Source organism: Dufourea novaeangliae, unplaced genomic scaffold (genome assembly GCF_001272555.1).
Source record: "Dufourea novaeangliae isolate 0120121106 unplaced genomic scaffold, ASM127255v1 scaffold187, whole genome shotgun sequence".
Classification (NCBI taxonomy): Eukaryota; Metazoa; Arthropoda; class Insecta; order Hymenoptera; family Halictidae; genus Dufourea; species Dufourea novaeangliae.
Genome location: NW_015374075.1, coordinates 891,581 through 908,169, shown reverse-complemented (window position 1 = coordinate 908,169; position 16,589 = coordinate 891,581). Strand labels below are relative to the sequence as shown.

Below are 16,589 nucleotides of genomic sequence, written 5' to 3'. Positions count from 1 at the left end.
AAAAATCAAATTAAATTAATTTTATTTAGGGGAAACTAAAATTCTCTACAATTTTCTGGTCGGTGATAATTCAATGGCGGGGTATTGTCCACCTGGGGACCTCTCCTTGTCAGTACCGAGGAGTCCTCGAGCACTCATCGAGGATTTACTGTAGGTCCTTACGTAACGCGTTACTTGACATCGTCTAGGTGGATCCGAATAGCTACCACCAGGGGGGACGTGTTACCTGTCCGACGACGAGGCCTTGCGGCTCACCGCACACCCAGGTGTTGTCCCTCTCAGAACCCAAGGCACTCGTGTTACGCCTACGTGTGTTACGGCATCTTGCGCCGTGCTCGCGGGACCGTGCCACGGAAAGCTCGTGTCCCCGAGCAGTCGTTAACGCTTGTGCACGGGTTAACGCGTCTTGGTGGAGGGGCACCGGTTACGCTCCTCCCCCTGCAGTGTGTGTCCCCTTTGGGCATTTTTACCTGAGCATTTAGTGCGACTCGGTCCACGGTCCGAACCGCAACGTCACACGTCGTTCTCTCGCGAATCTTCCTTTTCATTCACCTGGAGAACATTGGTCCTGTCCTACTCGATGCACGCACGTGACAGTAGTGGTGAACATTGTTGATCGAATGCTCGATACCGGGGTGGAGACCAGTCGACAATCGATTTTCAACCAGAAGGTTAATTGTAGTTTTTACGTTGCTGGTATAAATTAACAAAGTATACAACGTGTGCTTTATCTTTAATCGTCGTTAAACACTTGACCGGTAAAAATTGGTGTCTAGCATCCAGGGGGGAACCAGTTCATCGTGGTATCCCAGGCGTCTCCATTTCAGAAGCCATCATCCACGGCCGTGCTGCTCTTGTCTTCTCGCGTCGAGAGACCGTGTCTGTCCCCCTTTTGCTGTCCAACAGGAAAGGGAGTAGCAGGGCAGGAAAAACGAGAGTAGAGGAAACGTAGGGTGGGGGTGGAAGGGAAACGTTGTCGGATTAACCGTTCGGTGGGGCCGCCTCAGGAACCTAGAAAGCGAGGTTCTTCTAAGGTTTCCACTGGTGCCGGAGGAAGCCACGCCGTGGACTACGTGCACGCCGCCCATAGAGAGAGAGACACACGAAACGTTGAGAACAGGGCTGTGTGTCGTTTAGACCAGGAAAATTCACCCTCTCTCCTTCTACAACCCCGGGGGTGACCGGTGGTTGGTACAACGATAATGGATCGGAACGAGAGCGCAAACGAGGGTGGCAGCTCGCCGGACACTGTGATAGGACGTTCGTCGTCCGAAGAGGATCGGAACAGGTACGGGTGCAGCACGTCCGGCGAGTACGTGACCGTGGGCGAGAGTAGCTCCAGTTTGGACACCCTGACCAACGCCGCTGGCGCGAACATCGTCGAGGAGAAGAAGAGGGGAAGATTCGGCGCGTTGAAGAACAGCTTCCGGAAGGAGGGCGGACTGTTCAAGATCAAGAAAAAGAACCGATCTGGCGAGGACGGTGTCCATCAGACGGAGCCGGATGTTGACGAAAAAGGTTCATACGATGGTGGAGTGGAATCTTTTTTTTGTCAATGGAATTTTCATTTCGATTACCGTGTTTCTCTTGTAGGGGATGTAGTGGTCGATACGGTGGTTGCGAATTGTCAGGACATTTTTTCGTAGTGATCGACGTGATTCTTTGGTAATTTGTTTTTTTCTTTTTTCTCGTAGATGGAAGTGCTCGATGTAGGGTATCTTCTTTGGGGATCGGAATGATAATCTGTTTTATTTTCATGTTTTTTTTTTTCATTATCGCTTTGTTGTACCGTGATACTTAACCCCGTGACTCGGGATATCCGAACGGATTCTTTGAGGTATCAATCGTCTTAATGGCTCTCGTCTCGACCGTTATTGGAATCCATCGAGCTCGTTAATTATGATGGATTTATGCAATTCTCTGTTTTTTCCTCGCGGTCAATTACCGTTGTTTTTACGATCGAGCCACGTCTAATTAAATTAAACTCCCTGTCATTCTCCAGTTCCATAGAATTCTAAGACAACCCCGTTTCACCGTTAAGATCCTTCTCCATACTATCCACAAAATCATAATTACCATCACACCTGGTCAAAGTGTCCAACAAATCCATCCAAAAATCCCGTCGAAGTATCGATCAGAAATCCGCTCTGACCTGGGGTTCCTCTGTGCCGTGAACAGAAACGTGTCGCAAGAGGAGTCCGCAGGAGGAGGAGGACGATCGGAAGGCCGGCCCGGTCTCGGCCTTGAAGAAGAAGAAGACGAAGAAGTCGCACCTGTTGGTCCGTAAGCTGAGCCTGAACAAATTTCGCCTGTCGACGGAACCGGAGCCACGGCACACGCCCGAGGGTGGTGATAGCAGTCGTTCCCAGAGCCAATCGTCGCAGGAGTCGCCTAGCCTCTCGGACAGCCCGTCCAGGATCGCTCGGAAGGGGCAGGAGAACGAGAAGGAAAGGCATCGCGACACCTACGACGTGGCACGTGACGGGAACGAGAGGGGGGAGCCGAGGAAACCGGAGAAGCTGCTGGAGAAACCGGTGAGCACTGTCACCGTAGTGCAACGCAGGTCGCCGTCGTTGACCATCAGGAGCTTTTCCAAGAGTCCACACGGTGAGCGATCTATTCGTGAGGAGTCCCAGCGTCCTCTCATCTTTCGCTCACGCTTCCACCGTCGCGATCCTTGCTGCTGGTCTTCTCTAATGATCGGTTCCTGGGATTCTTTGCTCCTGGAGCATCGAGTCATCTCAGACTAACCCTTTCTCGCCTGTTCCTAAGTCTGTTCGGCTTCGTTGGCGCTAGTCGACTGAGACGGTAGCTAGATACCGAGAGTTAGCAGACATTAGGCGGTAAGGACCTTTCTGTTAGAGTCTTTGGTTTCTGCAACTGGTCGCGATGAATTGATATTATGCCGGAAAGTTTACGTGTTTTATATTTCTCTGCTTTCTGACGGTACTTGGTCAGCAGTGTCATTAAGCTAAACTGTCTTTCTGTAATGAAGTATAAGATGATCATCTCTTATCCCCTATGCTTTCTACCATCATTCCTAAGTAATAGTATCTAGTAGATGTTAACGAACATTGTCTTAACCCTATCATAAATACAACAATACAGAATCTGTACATCTATGAACGAATCCCCATGAACACGTCATCTTTGCCACCGTAGATAAGGAGAGTCAAGAGAAGTCAGACTCTCAGGCGGATCTGCGTTGCAGCTCGACGCTTCCGTACGCGATCACGAAATGGCCCGAGCAGAAGAGCGCGAAATCTGTCGGTGATTCTGGTCGAAAGTCGAAATTGACCACGAAATCGGAATCCGAGTCTGGTATACACACGAAATCGGCGACGCACGAGGTGCGACGGAAATTGTCGTTGCTGGAGGAGAAAAGGGCGATCTTTCAACGTCGATTGTTCGAGACCACGCGTGATTCCGATTCCAGCGGGACGGTGGTCGCCGTCGATCTCGACGACGAGGAGAACAAAGCGTCGAAGGACGAGGAGAAACGGGAAGAGCACACGAAGAAGAAGAAGGCACGGCACATCAGCGTGAAGAAGTTCGACACGTTCTCGACGTTCGAGGGCACGTTCGACGAGGCGACTGGGGTCGGTTACCTGGCAGGTATCGAGGAGGATTACACGGAGAGCTACGATCGTCAGAACGAACCGTATCCACCGTACCTGGCCACCATGGCACCCATGGTTGGCAGCACCGACACTATGGAGAAGTCGAAAGTCGTCAGTCAAGACAGCACGGTGAGAGTTTCTTGATATCTCACCGTAGCGGGTTTTAGTCTGTCAGTTATTTAACATGTTTCTAATTGATATACAGGGTGTTTCGTTTAACTGGAAACGGCGGAATATCTCATGAACGATTAAAGTTATCGAAGAAATGTTCGTACAAAAGTTGTTCGAAACTGAAAATAACAGTCAGTTTAAGATTGTTTGGCATTTCTTTGTTGAAAACAAAACACGTACAGTTTTCATTTGTTTCATCGTTTGTTTCTATTTCGTCACGTAGGGTTCAACTAGACGATTTGCGTTGAACTGACTTCTTAAAATCTTACTAATTTATCACTTCCTACTACAGGGAATGATATCATGTGGCAGTTCGTTGTATTCGTCTCAACAAACACTATCATAATATGAATAAAAAAATACAGGGTTCCATTTAAAAAAATTAACTTGACTTTGATATCTCTCCCACTACTACACTTATAGAAAAATGATTTATACCATGTAATGTCCCCCTTTGTACAAAACAACTTTTGTACGAACATTTTTTTGATAACTTTAATCCTTCGTGAGATATTCCACCGTTTCCACTTAAACGAAACACCCTGTACAGGGTGTCTCACCCGATTTTGACATCTTGATTTTCTCGCTATTGTTACTTGTAGCGAAAAATGTTTCAGCGGAGGCTTGAACGGTATCGAGTGGAGCATATTCTGATGTTATTAGTTTTTTCGTGAGTGGACGCGTGAAGGTCATATAAAGTTCAACTTTTTTTTTTAAATGGAATGAGGTATTTTTTAATACATATGAAAACGTACTAACCTATGTATGTCGAAAAGTTAGTAGTTCAGGAGATATTACAATTTAAATAATTCTAAAACAACATTACTGTCGTACGTTAGCGTTTATTTACAGGAATAGTAATAAAGTACGACAGTAATGGTATTTTAGAATTATTTAAATTGAAGTATCTCCTGAACTACTAACTTATCGACATACATAGGTTAGTACATTTTTATAACGAGTGTCCATTTGCATCGATACATGTATTAAAAAATACCTCGTTCCACTTAAAAAAACAAAGATGACCTTTATATCCTAATAACATCAGAATATGCTCCACTCGATACCATTCAAGCCTCCGCTGAAACATTTTTTCCTACGAGCAACAATAACGAGAAAATCAAGATGTAAAAATCGGGCGAGACACCCTGTATACATTTTCTTTTGGGAGGGACATTCGTTCGTCATCTTTCATCCCCTGAGACCCAAAAAAATGGTCTTCGGTAACAATAGACACTTGTCCATCGCAGCTTATCGGGATTTAAAGTTTCCATAGAAATCGTATACTTGTATAGGCCAAGGAACTCGACACCAGCTAGGAGACAAGCCTTCCAACGATTTTTTCTCCACTTGCTATTCGTTCGAGTCTTTGCATAACCAGCGGTTTTCTTTCCTCGATATCTGGGCCCTCGTCTGGCCTCACTTGGATTTCGAAACGTTCCCGCGCGGTTCGCTGTCGCGACAAAGTGAAACGGTTGTAATTCTATGACGGAGGGAATCGATCGACGGGTTCTGCGGTCCTGGTTTGCGGTTCCACGACCCGTTTTCTCGTCCCCCTTGGATGGGTATCTTTCGCGCGACGCTCGATCTCGCGCAGAGTCTCGGATTACCTGGCGCGGCACCTAGTCCGTGCTCTATCTCCGTTCGACGTGCCTCTCGTCCGCGGGAAAAGCTTAATTGGCCGACGTCTCGAGAGGACGGACACGGGGAAAGAACACTCCAGCTCCGAAAACAGCCCCCTGAAGACAGTCTTGAGACACGTAGGGGGTCGCAAGAAACAGGGGAATTGGGGGTGTACCTGGTTCGAAGAGATACGGTAGCGAAATCGATCGAGAGAAACGAAGTACTTTGGTTAAACAAGGGGCCAGGAAACAGTTAACGGGTCCTAGTTGTATGACAGGCTCGAGATAATTCAGTATTCGAATGACAGAGTTTGAATGGTGAATTCATACGGGTACCCATTAATCTGGGGTTTTCAACGAGACAATTAACACCGTATTTATAATACTTCGCAAAATCGGTTGGTAGTCGACGGAAAGTCGAATCCTGGAGATGTTTATCCCAGATCGGATTCATTGAGGAATTATCATCTCGATATGATTGGTAGAGATGAATACGGAAGGGTCTAGACTCGTTTTAGAGGATCGTTTTTGGGGTTCTGGAAATAATTAGGACAAAGTTTTTTCCTCGAATCGGCTGGCCTCCCATCACCGATCTGTTATTCCATCGTCGTATTTGTTGACGGGGATCGAGTTGTTTGTTCGCATTCCCGGACGATTCTTCCCCCTGTGAGTCATTTGAGCTGTGCGCGTCGTCCGGTTCGGAACGATTTGTTCGCGTTGGAGCAACGTTGATTCAGAAACGTCTCAGGACCATGGACGCAGAGAGCAATTTCTGGAAGAGTCTCGAGCTGAACTGTAACAAATTGAGGACACATCCGAAAAAGTGGAAAGTCTGCAGGGTTCGTTCACCAGTTTGCCATGGAAACGTTTTATCTAATTTTCGTGTTGTCTGTTTTCCTTTTAAATATTCCTACGGTGACGGTTTAGCGGCGGAAAATATAGAAAGTGTATATTACGTGATGAGAATTTTGTACTGTTAGAAATTGAAACGGTTTTAATTTTCTGACAATTTTTAAATATGGAGGGTAGTTCCACGGAATTTACGGTATCGAGAAGAAAGTTTTGCGCACGTGTATAAATCAGACCCGTTCAAAATTACATCATCGATATTCAAACGGTGCGCTCCAGAGAGTCACCACTTTCCATAATTGATTGCTCCCCCGCCACTTCTTGCAACGGCTGCCGTGCGCACGCTGTCATTTCTCTTCGGAGCGACGATAAGATAAGGGGCTCCCTATGAAAATGCTGAAGTGACGAATCGGTGAATTCGCGTGGGACCTCGAAACGTTCAGAAATCGCAACAATATGAGACGTGTACACGTAGAACACGTTGAATAAATAAACGAGTCGATAAATCGTTTATTTGATTAGTTTCTTGCGGTAAATAATTAATGAGTGTAACGAAGACACACGAAACAAATAAACGGATAAAATAGAAAGCAGCATCGTAAACGTTAATCCTCGATTTCTAAATTTTGTAATAATTCCTGACTGTTAAATAATTTGTTCGGTTGTTTTCTTGCAGTCGTCGCAGAACAATACGGCGAATGCCGGAGTAGGCGAGAAACGCGAGCACTTGTATAAAATCCTGGTGATCGGTGAGCTTGGCGCCGGGAAAACGTCCATCATCAAGCGATACGTCCATCAGTTCTTCTCGCAGCATTATCGCGCGACGATTGGCGTCGACTTCGCCCTGAAAGTGTTAAACTGGGACCCTCACACCATCATCAGGCTCCAGTTGTGGGATATCGCAGGTCAGTCGTAATTCACAATCGCCCGTTCTCCCCTACATTCAGCGACACAATAATTCGATGACAGCTCCTTTGATTCCCGATAATTCCCCGCGATTTCTCGTATTTTTCTGCGTGACACACATCCAGCACGCAGTCCGACGCTGTACTCTACATTTTCTTCTCTATAAACTTCTGTTCCACTTGTGACCATTTCTCGATTCGGTAAATAATTCTCTACCGACATAGAATCGCTTATATAGAAGCTTCGTTGATGTGTCGAAACTCTCTTTCACTCTTATATTCTTTCAAATTTCTATACGTAATTTAGAATTCCTGCATATTTCGAAGAGTTTCAAGAGATATCTGGTCTTTCGGTGTTTCAGGCCAGGAAAGATTCGGGAACATGACCAGGGTGTACTACAAAGAAGCCGTGGGTGCCTTTATTGTGTTCGACGTGACGAGGAGCGCGACCCTCGACGCGGTGGTGAAGTGGAAACAGGATCTGGACTCGAAGGTGCAATTACCTGACGGTTCACCGATACCCTGCGTCCTCCTGGCGAACAAGTGCGACCAGCAGAGGGAGGGCCTCGTCAATTCGCCCACGAAAATGGAGGAGTATTGCAAAGAGAAGAACTTCGCCGGATGGTTCGAGACGTCCGCCAAGGAGAACATTAACATCGAGGAAGCGGCCAGATTCCTCGTCAGTAAAGTGAGTGAATTTAAATCGTCGATAATACCATAACCATTCTTCACATTAGACCGTGTGTTGTTTTCGCTCCGAGTGAAATTCGATTAACCCAGACAGTCGGGAAGCTACGCACAAGTTATTTGTGGAATATCATCTATATAATAGTACGCCTCGATGGATTCATGAGTGACGTCGTTTCGCCGAGTGGTCGATCCTCTTAGCGAGGCGACGCACGTTTATGAGAAGCAATTCGTTGGTTCTACCACCTGCGTGACGACAGACGGATAAATGAGATTCATTTTCTGTCGGTTTAAATTCGTGGAAAGACCGATCTAGAACATTATCGACATTTTGCATTATTTTAAGAAAATAAAATCAACTTCTTTCTTTCAGATACTACAAAATGACCAGTTGATGAAGGGCAATGGATCCCAGGACCAGATTCCTGCTGACGAATCGGTAAACCACCGACAACAGGATCATCCGGTCCTTTGTCGTCGTCCCCTCGTCGTCGTATTGCCGTCGGTGCCATGACACTAAAACCGTGTTCCGTTTGGTCCTCGTCAGTCATCGGATTTCGTCTCGGTCGCCTACTTGTGGAAACAACGCCAGCCGCTCAGATTTAACCGTGCTCGATTATCAGTCGGCCGTTCTGACTGTCTTCCCGTCGGGGACGTTTCTCCACCGGTTCGATCGCACTCGACTTTTGTATATACATGCGAAATCTGACGCATAAGTTTGGGGATGGTTTTGGTTACTGAACTGGGGACAAAGATATTATGTGTTTCGTAATGAAAAAGTAGAGTATTTTGTTGGGTTTGGAGTTCTTCGAGGTAAACGGTACCAGTTCAGCACGTTCGATCTATATTCCCCTTATACATCAGCGTATTTAGCGGTTCTGAAATAAATAACGGGGTGATCCTGACGCAACGAATGGCGATGACAGACCGAAGGGATACACGAATTTTACTAGCGATTATTAACGTTTCGAACGGGTCCGCCGAGGTTAAATATTAACGCGCAGTTTTAACACATCCAGCCTTCGATTTTCCGATTTGTACCCCGGAAACTTCTCAGTTTCTCTGATGCCGGAATTAAGACACCCGGAAGCAATCCATTTTTACCGAAGTTATAGATATTAATGATTAATTCCAGGCATCAGGGGAAAGAAGTTCGACTATTACGACGATGAAACGAACATTCCAGTTGCTATAACGTTCCATGTGCACTTATTTTATGTTCTGAAAAAAAAAGAAAGAACGAAAAGAATCTTTTATACTTACAGTTCCTTTCTCGCTGCCGTCGTTTCATTTTTACATCGAATTCGATTATTCTCTAAGATCGACTGTACTTTGTTTTGTTTGGTGGTCTTCGGAGTTTTTCGATATTTCCAACGTGGATGCTTTCCATGGGAGAGAAACTAACTGAAAACGGTAGCTAACAGGTAGCAGAGTATCGATCGTACGTTACTAATAAATCTAGGTTATGTAAGCAAGCTCTAACGAACAGAGGTTCGATCCTTCCGATTGGTTCAACGATGGAGAACGCAGTTCGTCGGTGGCTGCGAACAACAGAACATTTTTATACTCGATATCGTACGAGCGTTCACTAGCGAACACGAATATTCCCTCTCGTCCACGTCTCGTGTTTCCGGTTCTCTCGGCCGGAAACGAGCATACAACTTGTTACGTTTACTAATTTTAAGTTCACGAAGATTAACACTTTACGGTGCCACGTAATCCGTGTCTTCGAAATTGTCGATAGGTATTATACATATATACATAATATAATGTAATTATATATATATAAGAAACATATTATATATATATATATATATATATATATATATATACACATAATTTATAGTAAATTACTTGAAAGTCAATATATTATTAAATTGTAATGCACTCGGTGCTTCTTCGTGTCGCAATGATGTCCCGTCGATCTCGTAGGTATTTCTTCCACCATTAAATATCCTTGAATTGATCCTGGGGGCAGTGGCTTGATAGTAGTGGGAACGAGAAGGCGGAGATTTGAGCGTTTTCGCTGAGCGTTCCACGCCTCTTTCCATAATTCACCATTTTTTCTCTCTTTATAACTGTAGTACTTATGTGTATGACGGAGCCGGTTTAGTATTGTTAATTGTTAATCGAGCTTTATTTAAATATTGACATTCCGAGATGACGGGGAAGACGATATGTTAATTAACTAAATCGTGATTCAGTGTTTTAATAAACGGCCTCCTTGCTGCTTCGACGACGGATTAGAAGGTAACCAGCAAAATGGCTGACGGCAAATATTATCAGCAGACCAATCAGATCCATTACGTAGTGACCCGGAAGATAACCGTACTTCTCAAGGACTCCGAGACCGCTGGATATGCAAGGCTCTTCAGGATCCGGCGAACAGTCTTCGAAAATACAAAAATAAATATAAATAATTCCTTGATATCCTTCCTCCATGAATATTATTCAATGCAACAAATGGGAATGTACTTATGTGATCGATCTGTAGCCATTGAGTTAAAGAAACCGCTTCCAGACCGTAATAGAATTGGGACACGTATTTCAACCACACGATACCGGGCGATAAGTGTCTGGAAAAACAAGGTTTTCGAAAATTATACAGCCCCAAGTTTTACGATTGCTTGTACTTTGTACGATTGCTCGTCCTTACCCAAGGTGCAAGTAAATCCCACAAAACATCAGCCCAAGAAAGTCCAAAGGCACGGAGAAGAGGGAGGCGGTGTCCACTGATTTAAACGACGCCGATAAAAATAAACCTGTTCGGGAAACCCAAGTCGTACAATTCTATAAAAAGCAGTGTAACGGACAGAGTGCATTGGAACATTATCGTAATTCGAGTCCTCACCGAGAGCTGACGCGGAAATTGCGGAGACCATTACTGGCAGTGCGAAGTAAACGAAACCCGAGACTCCACCCTTCAGTCCAGTGATGACGAATATTAACAATGCGTAAAGTAGTGGTTGAAATATCGCGCCAGGTATCTGAAAACGTGATCATTACCAGAAGATGGGAATTATTTTTAATAGTTATATTTACGTGTCTCACCAAAACGAGAACCTTGCTGATATAATATGGCGCTGGACTGTAGAGTCCACCAGCGATATCGCGTAGTAAAAGTGGCAGTTCACGAGGGAAAGTGTAGAACACGGCGTAATTAAAGGTGAACACAGTCTCGACGACCACCAGGTACAAAAGTCCTTGCATGTTCTGTATTCCACCCTGGTCCATCGGTTCACTTGTCACGTCCACGTAGGGTGAGGCTACTAGCAGGCCTATAAACTTCAAACACACTTTGTCTAGCGATTAGAAATCGAGATTTCTAAGTGGAAAAATTGAAAGACAGAAAAGTAAGAAGAATTTGTTCAAACGGAAATGTCATCTTTTTATAGATAATAAAATACGTCGTTCAATCTCACCATGTAAGTTACAAATCGGAGCAGATTAGAAGCTGAGTTCCTTTTGTAATCGACGTACGTTCTCCAGGTGAGCCATCGCACCTGCGTAAACGCTGGAGCCTTCTTGAAATCCCTGGGAGCTGTTGGAACCTCCGAGAATATTAACGGAAGCTCGTTGGACTCTATTACACCGGCGCAAGAATACTCGATCAGTTTCGAGATCCTCTGACCGTGTTCGGATTTCTCGTATTGGTCACAGATCCAATTCACCTGGGAACATTCAAGATCACCACGGTGAATCTATTGAATTTCTTTTCCTATTTCCTTCTATCCGTCTTCATGTTTCTTCACCTTTTCGTAACTTTCAGCCTCCTTCCCTCGAACGATCGACAACTGAGAGACGTAAAATTCGGCGCTGTTGAAGGTCGGTGGACAATGCAGGTCCAGGCTAAAAATGGAATTTTCTCGATCATGAAGGTATGTAGTTGAACAGCAAAAGAAATAAATATTCTTCGAACCTGTCGAAAAATTCCGTGGCATCGGCGGAGGAGCCCTGAAAAGCTACTCTTCCGTTGGAAAGCAAAAGAACCTCGTGGAAAATGTCCAGCAAACCGGAAGCAGGCTGATGCACAGAGCAAATTACGATTCTTCCGCTAGCTGCGACTTCTCTGAGCGTTCTCACCACTGTCAGTGCGCCGTAACTGTCCAAACCCGTGGTTGGCTCGTCGCAGAAGAGAATGTTCGGCTCGGTTAGTAGCTAGAACAATTATTCTCTACCCTATGTGTATTTCATATTAAGGCAATTGTAGGCCAAAGTATACTTAAACAGATTGTAATCTGATTTCTCAATTCAAAAGACATTTTTAAGCGTTTACTTTACGAGATATTTCGCGATACTTTTGCTTACTTGAACGGCCAGAGCTACCCTTTTTCTTTCTCCGCCCGATAACGTCGACAGCTTCGTGTTGCCGCATTTTCCGAGACCCAGTTCCGCCAAAATGGCGGCGATCCGTTGCTTTCGAACGGCCAAACGAACTCGCCTGTCCATTTTCATGCAGGCCTTAATCGATGGAAACAATCATAAAGTTCTGATGGCTTCGAGACTCCAACAATTTTCGAACGATGACTGAATATGATTTAACTTGCGAAGGGACTGATGGAATTGCGAATTAAAGTTTAAAATGAATTTTGGTACGGGATCGGGGGTAACGGAACGTGAAATGATGCTTTGAAATAGTCGAACAACGTAAAATCACGTGGAACCGCGACAAGAATAAAAAGTTTCGTTTATAAAACTGGTTTCGTACAAATTGAAACATTATAAATCTTTGAACATCGATAATATTCAATCTTTATGTTACCTGTCATACGAGATGTCTATCTAATTGACTTCAGGATCAAACAAAAACCAGTAGTGTCGATCGCCGTTGAATGTAATCATTTAAAATCATTGGACGTCGATCGACACGCGATTTTATCGAATATAATTATACGACACAGCGTACCGTGAAGGAGTGTCCCATAAACGTCGATCGGTTTGAGTTATCGATGACGGGATCGGTCACGACCGGAACATGAATAATGAAGCTGAATCGAGGGTATTCGAAAGCTGGGAAAGTTGAATGATAAAGTGGAATTATCTGATTTTAATCGGACCAACCATGAAATCCATGTGCTCCTGAACTGTGAGCGACTCGACCGCCAAGTCTGTTTGCGGGACGAAGCCTGATATCCTTATCATTTGCCCGGTGTCAATGGGTTTCCCGTTCAGAAGTATATCGCCCGTTGCTCTTCCTATCAATCAGAAATTTTAATTGTCAAAGATCCATGTATGCTTGTTTTGTTTCTTGGAAAATGAATTGCCGAAAGGATTACATTTCAACGAGATACACGACAGAAGGACAGAGAACGTTTCACGTGGTAAAATAACTGACAAAAATAAAAAACAATGATAATTCATTTTGGTCCGAAAACGAAAACAAAGGAGCTTGTTACGGTGTTCTCCGGTGCTCTAGTTCGCGTAAAGGAAGAGAGAAAAAAAGACAGTGGATTTATGAACCTTTAACGCGTCGGCTGATCGTCGCGAGCAACGTAGTTTTCCCAGCGCCGCTGCAAACCGAGAAGTTCTTTCAGTGAGGAAAACTTTTTCTCCATGCTGGAAACAATTAACCCTGGCATACTAAAGCGCTCGTAATTTTTACGAGCTTCACTTTGAAGATCCAATTTTGTCTCGGCTACCTGCGCTCCCCGGATTTTAATATTAAAAACATCAGCGGACCGCCTTTAGCTGAGGATACAAAGCGGGGGAGGGCTGGTCGCGAGGGTTATTAATTTGTATTAATTTTTTTTCTTTCGGTACAACGTAACGATAGATTAAAATTTTTTAGTCGTTCGTCGATTAACGATACGCGTGTTTCCCGCGGAATTACCTTGGTCCCATGATAGCCATCAACATCCCCGAATTAACTATACCGCTGACTGAAAACAGAATGGAACATTAAACGACGTTAGATTATTTTTATATCGTTTAATATTATATATATATATATATATATTATAATTATATGTATACCTCCGTTTAGCAAAGAAATAAATTCAGTCTGCTGTAATCCGAACATCGCCCGCAGGCCACCACCATTGCACTTTTTCTGAACCGTGAACGAAATGTTCTTCCACGTGAGACACAAGTCTTTCGGCAGGCTTTGCGATAACCTGACATAATTTACGTTGTGTTCCATCTGGAAAAATTATTCATACATCATTTTCTGAATTAGAAATAGAAACATGTTTCATCGTTCATTTACATATTTGATTTTTCTTTCAAACGTTACTTTCCAGTGTAATTCATAGTCCAATGAATTCACGTAACGTGGTGCAACCATTGTTCGTCACTTTTCATTTACATAAACGGTGAATAGAAATTCATAAAAAAAATTTCAAGCCTTTCGAGAGTTATTAAAAGTTAGTAGATATCAAAGACAATTGTGGTTCATCTTTCAATATCGAGTGTCACGAGCGACAACGAAGGAGGAATTTAGCTAACGATTCGCGATAAGAAATGAAAAAATCCAGACAAACGGCGATGAAGGACACATTTATCTTAGTGGACGTATGGAGCACGTAATTATACAAGAATTCTTGTTGCAACGCTGATCAAAGCCCTTCCACCAATACCGTCTCATCATGCAGTGCCTGTAGGTCAGGTGCGGTTACATAAAGTACAGGTCCGGCTTGCACGCGTCGCCATATTGGACCGGCTAGAATAATGGTGTTGTTTATATAAGCCACTGGATCGATCTCAGATCCAAGCATTTCGATCGATCAGTTTCACAAGAATAATTCCTCCATATTCCAATAAGTTTTAATAATACCCGAACAATAGTTACTAATCCTATGCAAAAATCATACAGATCGATATGTGTAACAAAAACAGAAATACTGTTATGCAAGGCCTGCAACCACCTCAAACCGCAACCTTCGAGGAAGAAAAGTATAAACCAAAGTCTGCAGACATTTCTACGAGTTTATTTCAAGAAGCAAACGGTATACTTCGCTAAAGACAAATTGAAAATGATCGTGCAGTCTATTTACCAAGAAAATCAATCGAAATAACCCACCACCTTCACCCAGCTCTACGCAATACAGTTCAATCGTTAGTTTACTTACTCTGACAGTCTGAAAATAGATCATCCGGAAGACCTCAAAGAGTTCAGGAATCCAAAAGTCAATATCAGGGAATCACAATCGACGAAGAACAGGAGAACCTTTATTTCTTTATTCCTTAATTACTGTCACTGATCCACAGAGAACCTTGAGGATTCCCATTGATAACTACCAGTGGGCTCATCCTATCAGCACGCAATTCACATTACGTAACTCATCGCAGAAGTATATGTACCTCCTTCAACGTAACGTTCGTAGAACGATTCATCGATCCTCTAATTAACAAATCACCTGTCTTTATTTTCCACTAATGCACGTTTTAACATTTACCCCGGATTATTGGTCAAAGAAAATTTGTATTCTTTCGTAACGGAATATTTTTTCGATCGTATTATTCGGTATCACGTTGTCTCTTCACGTTGTTTGGGTGCACCGTGGGTATGCTGTGACTAGGCTATGGTAACCGGAGGCGAATGTTATTCACCACAATACGACACCATCGCGAGTGGTTTTGCGAGGGAAGAGGCGATGGTGTGTCTCTTATACGGAACGGTGGCGCGTTACACAACGAGACCGCGGCGCGACGAACGCGCTTGCGACTGGAAGGATTACACCGGTGTAACAAGAAAATGGTTTAACGCATACCGATGCGGATTTTCAGATAGCCAACGGAACCGTGAAAGCTGCTTCGGATAGCAATGACACTTGATGCTTACGGGTGAACGTATTCCTTTCGTTTGTTTCTTCTCCGGTTTTTCTCATTAAACAGTATAGAGAATACTTCGAAATTATAGATCCAATTGGTTGAAAAATCGTTGAAAACTTAACCCTTTGCCAGCAACTCCGAGTCATTTTTACTATGAGCAACCAACTACTCTAGGACTATTTAATTTTAACACACAATTATACGTGCAATGTAACAGTAGAGGCTGCCATGGAAAAGTGAAGAATATTTTAATTTTTAAATATATAAAAATACAAAGTTGCTTCTACGTAGATTTCGCCACTGTCCCCGCAGCGGCGACATCGGAGTGCAAAGGGTTAAAAACGACAAAGGCGATTCATGGTTACAGTTTCGTTATTTATAGGGTTTATTTTTAAATGCGTAAGAGGAAAGTATTAAATACATCCGTCGTATCAATTGCAACGTGAATGTCGTTTTTACGTGCCGCGAGAGTTCTTTATTTATTCAAAAAGTTTTGGTTGCGCACAGCGCATGACGTATGGCCAAGTAAAGTTTACATTATAGATCCCTTCTTTTTACAGTTGCATAAATATATTCGCAGGTCCACTTGAGAGTTAGTTTCCGGTGGAGAATAGCTTAAATAGAGTGAGTCGGTAGATTTAGTCGGAAGATCAATGATCAGGGAACGGTCATAAGGGAAAGGGACGACGGGGAGTGGATCGAAGGTAGGGATGGCCTGAGCGGCAATAAAACGATGGAAATGTTGGAATCGGCGCAATATGATTCCGGGATGGATCGCGAAATGAAACGAAACAATGTTTGCGTTGCGCGGAACGCTGGTCGTCCAACTCTCCCTCTCTTTCTTGCGCCCGTTTTCACCCTCTCTGACCCTCTTTCTCTCTCCTTTGGTATCCCTCGCTGTCTCTCTCTCTCTCTCTCTTTCACCCCCTCTTGCAAAGCTTCTCTCACTCCCTGGGGTTGGGAAT

General features: G+C 44.0%; 2 protein-coding genes across 2 annotated transcripts; one reads left to right on the top strand and one right to left on the bottom strand.

The window, feature by feature from the left end:
- The first annotated feature begins 1,202 nt into the window (after window positions 1-1,202).
- LOC107190506 lies at window positions 1,203-8,368 on the top strand. The gene is made up of 6 exons (XM_015579316.1): window positions 1,203-1,518; window positions 2,179-2,607; window positions 3,163-3,749; window positions 6,939-7,167; window positions 7,530-7,855; window positions 8,228-8,368. The coding sequence occupies exons 1-6, from the start codon at window positions 1,203-1,205 to the stop codon at window positions 8,366-8,368; spliced, it is 2,028 nt and encodes a 675-aa protein (XP_015434802.1).
- A 1,661-nt stretch (window positions 8,369-10,029) lies between these two features.
- Window positions 10,030-14,945, bottom strand: LOC107190592 (protein scarlet-like). The gene is made up of 14 exons (XM_015579418.1): window positions 14,922-14,945; window positions 13,828-13,993; window positions 13,685-13,733; window positions 13,315-13,364; window positions 12,916-13,049; window positions 12,163-12,315; window positions 11,774-12,012; window positions 11,607-11,703; window positions 11,277-11,525; window positions 10,906-11,139; window positions 10,706-10,841; window positions 10,511-10,616; window positions 10,330-10,430; window positions 10,030-10,244 (listed from the first exon to the last, which is right to left on the bottom strand). The coding sequence occupies exons 1-14, from the start codon at window positions 14,943-14,945 to the stop codon at window positions 10,063-10,065; spliced, it is 1,920 nt and encodes a 639-aa protein (XP_015434904.1). The 3' UTR covers window positions 10,030-10,062.
- Between the last annotated feature and the right edge of the window lie 1,644 nt (window positions 14,946-16,589).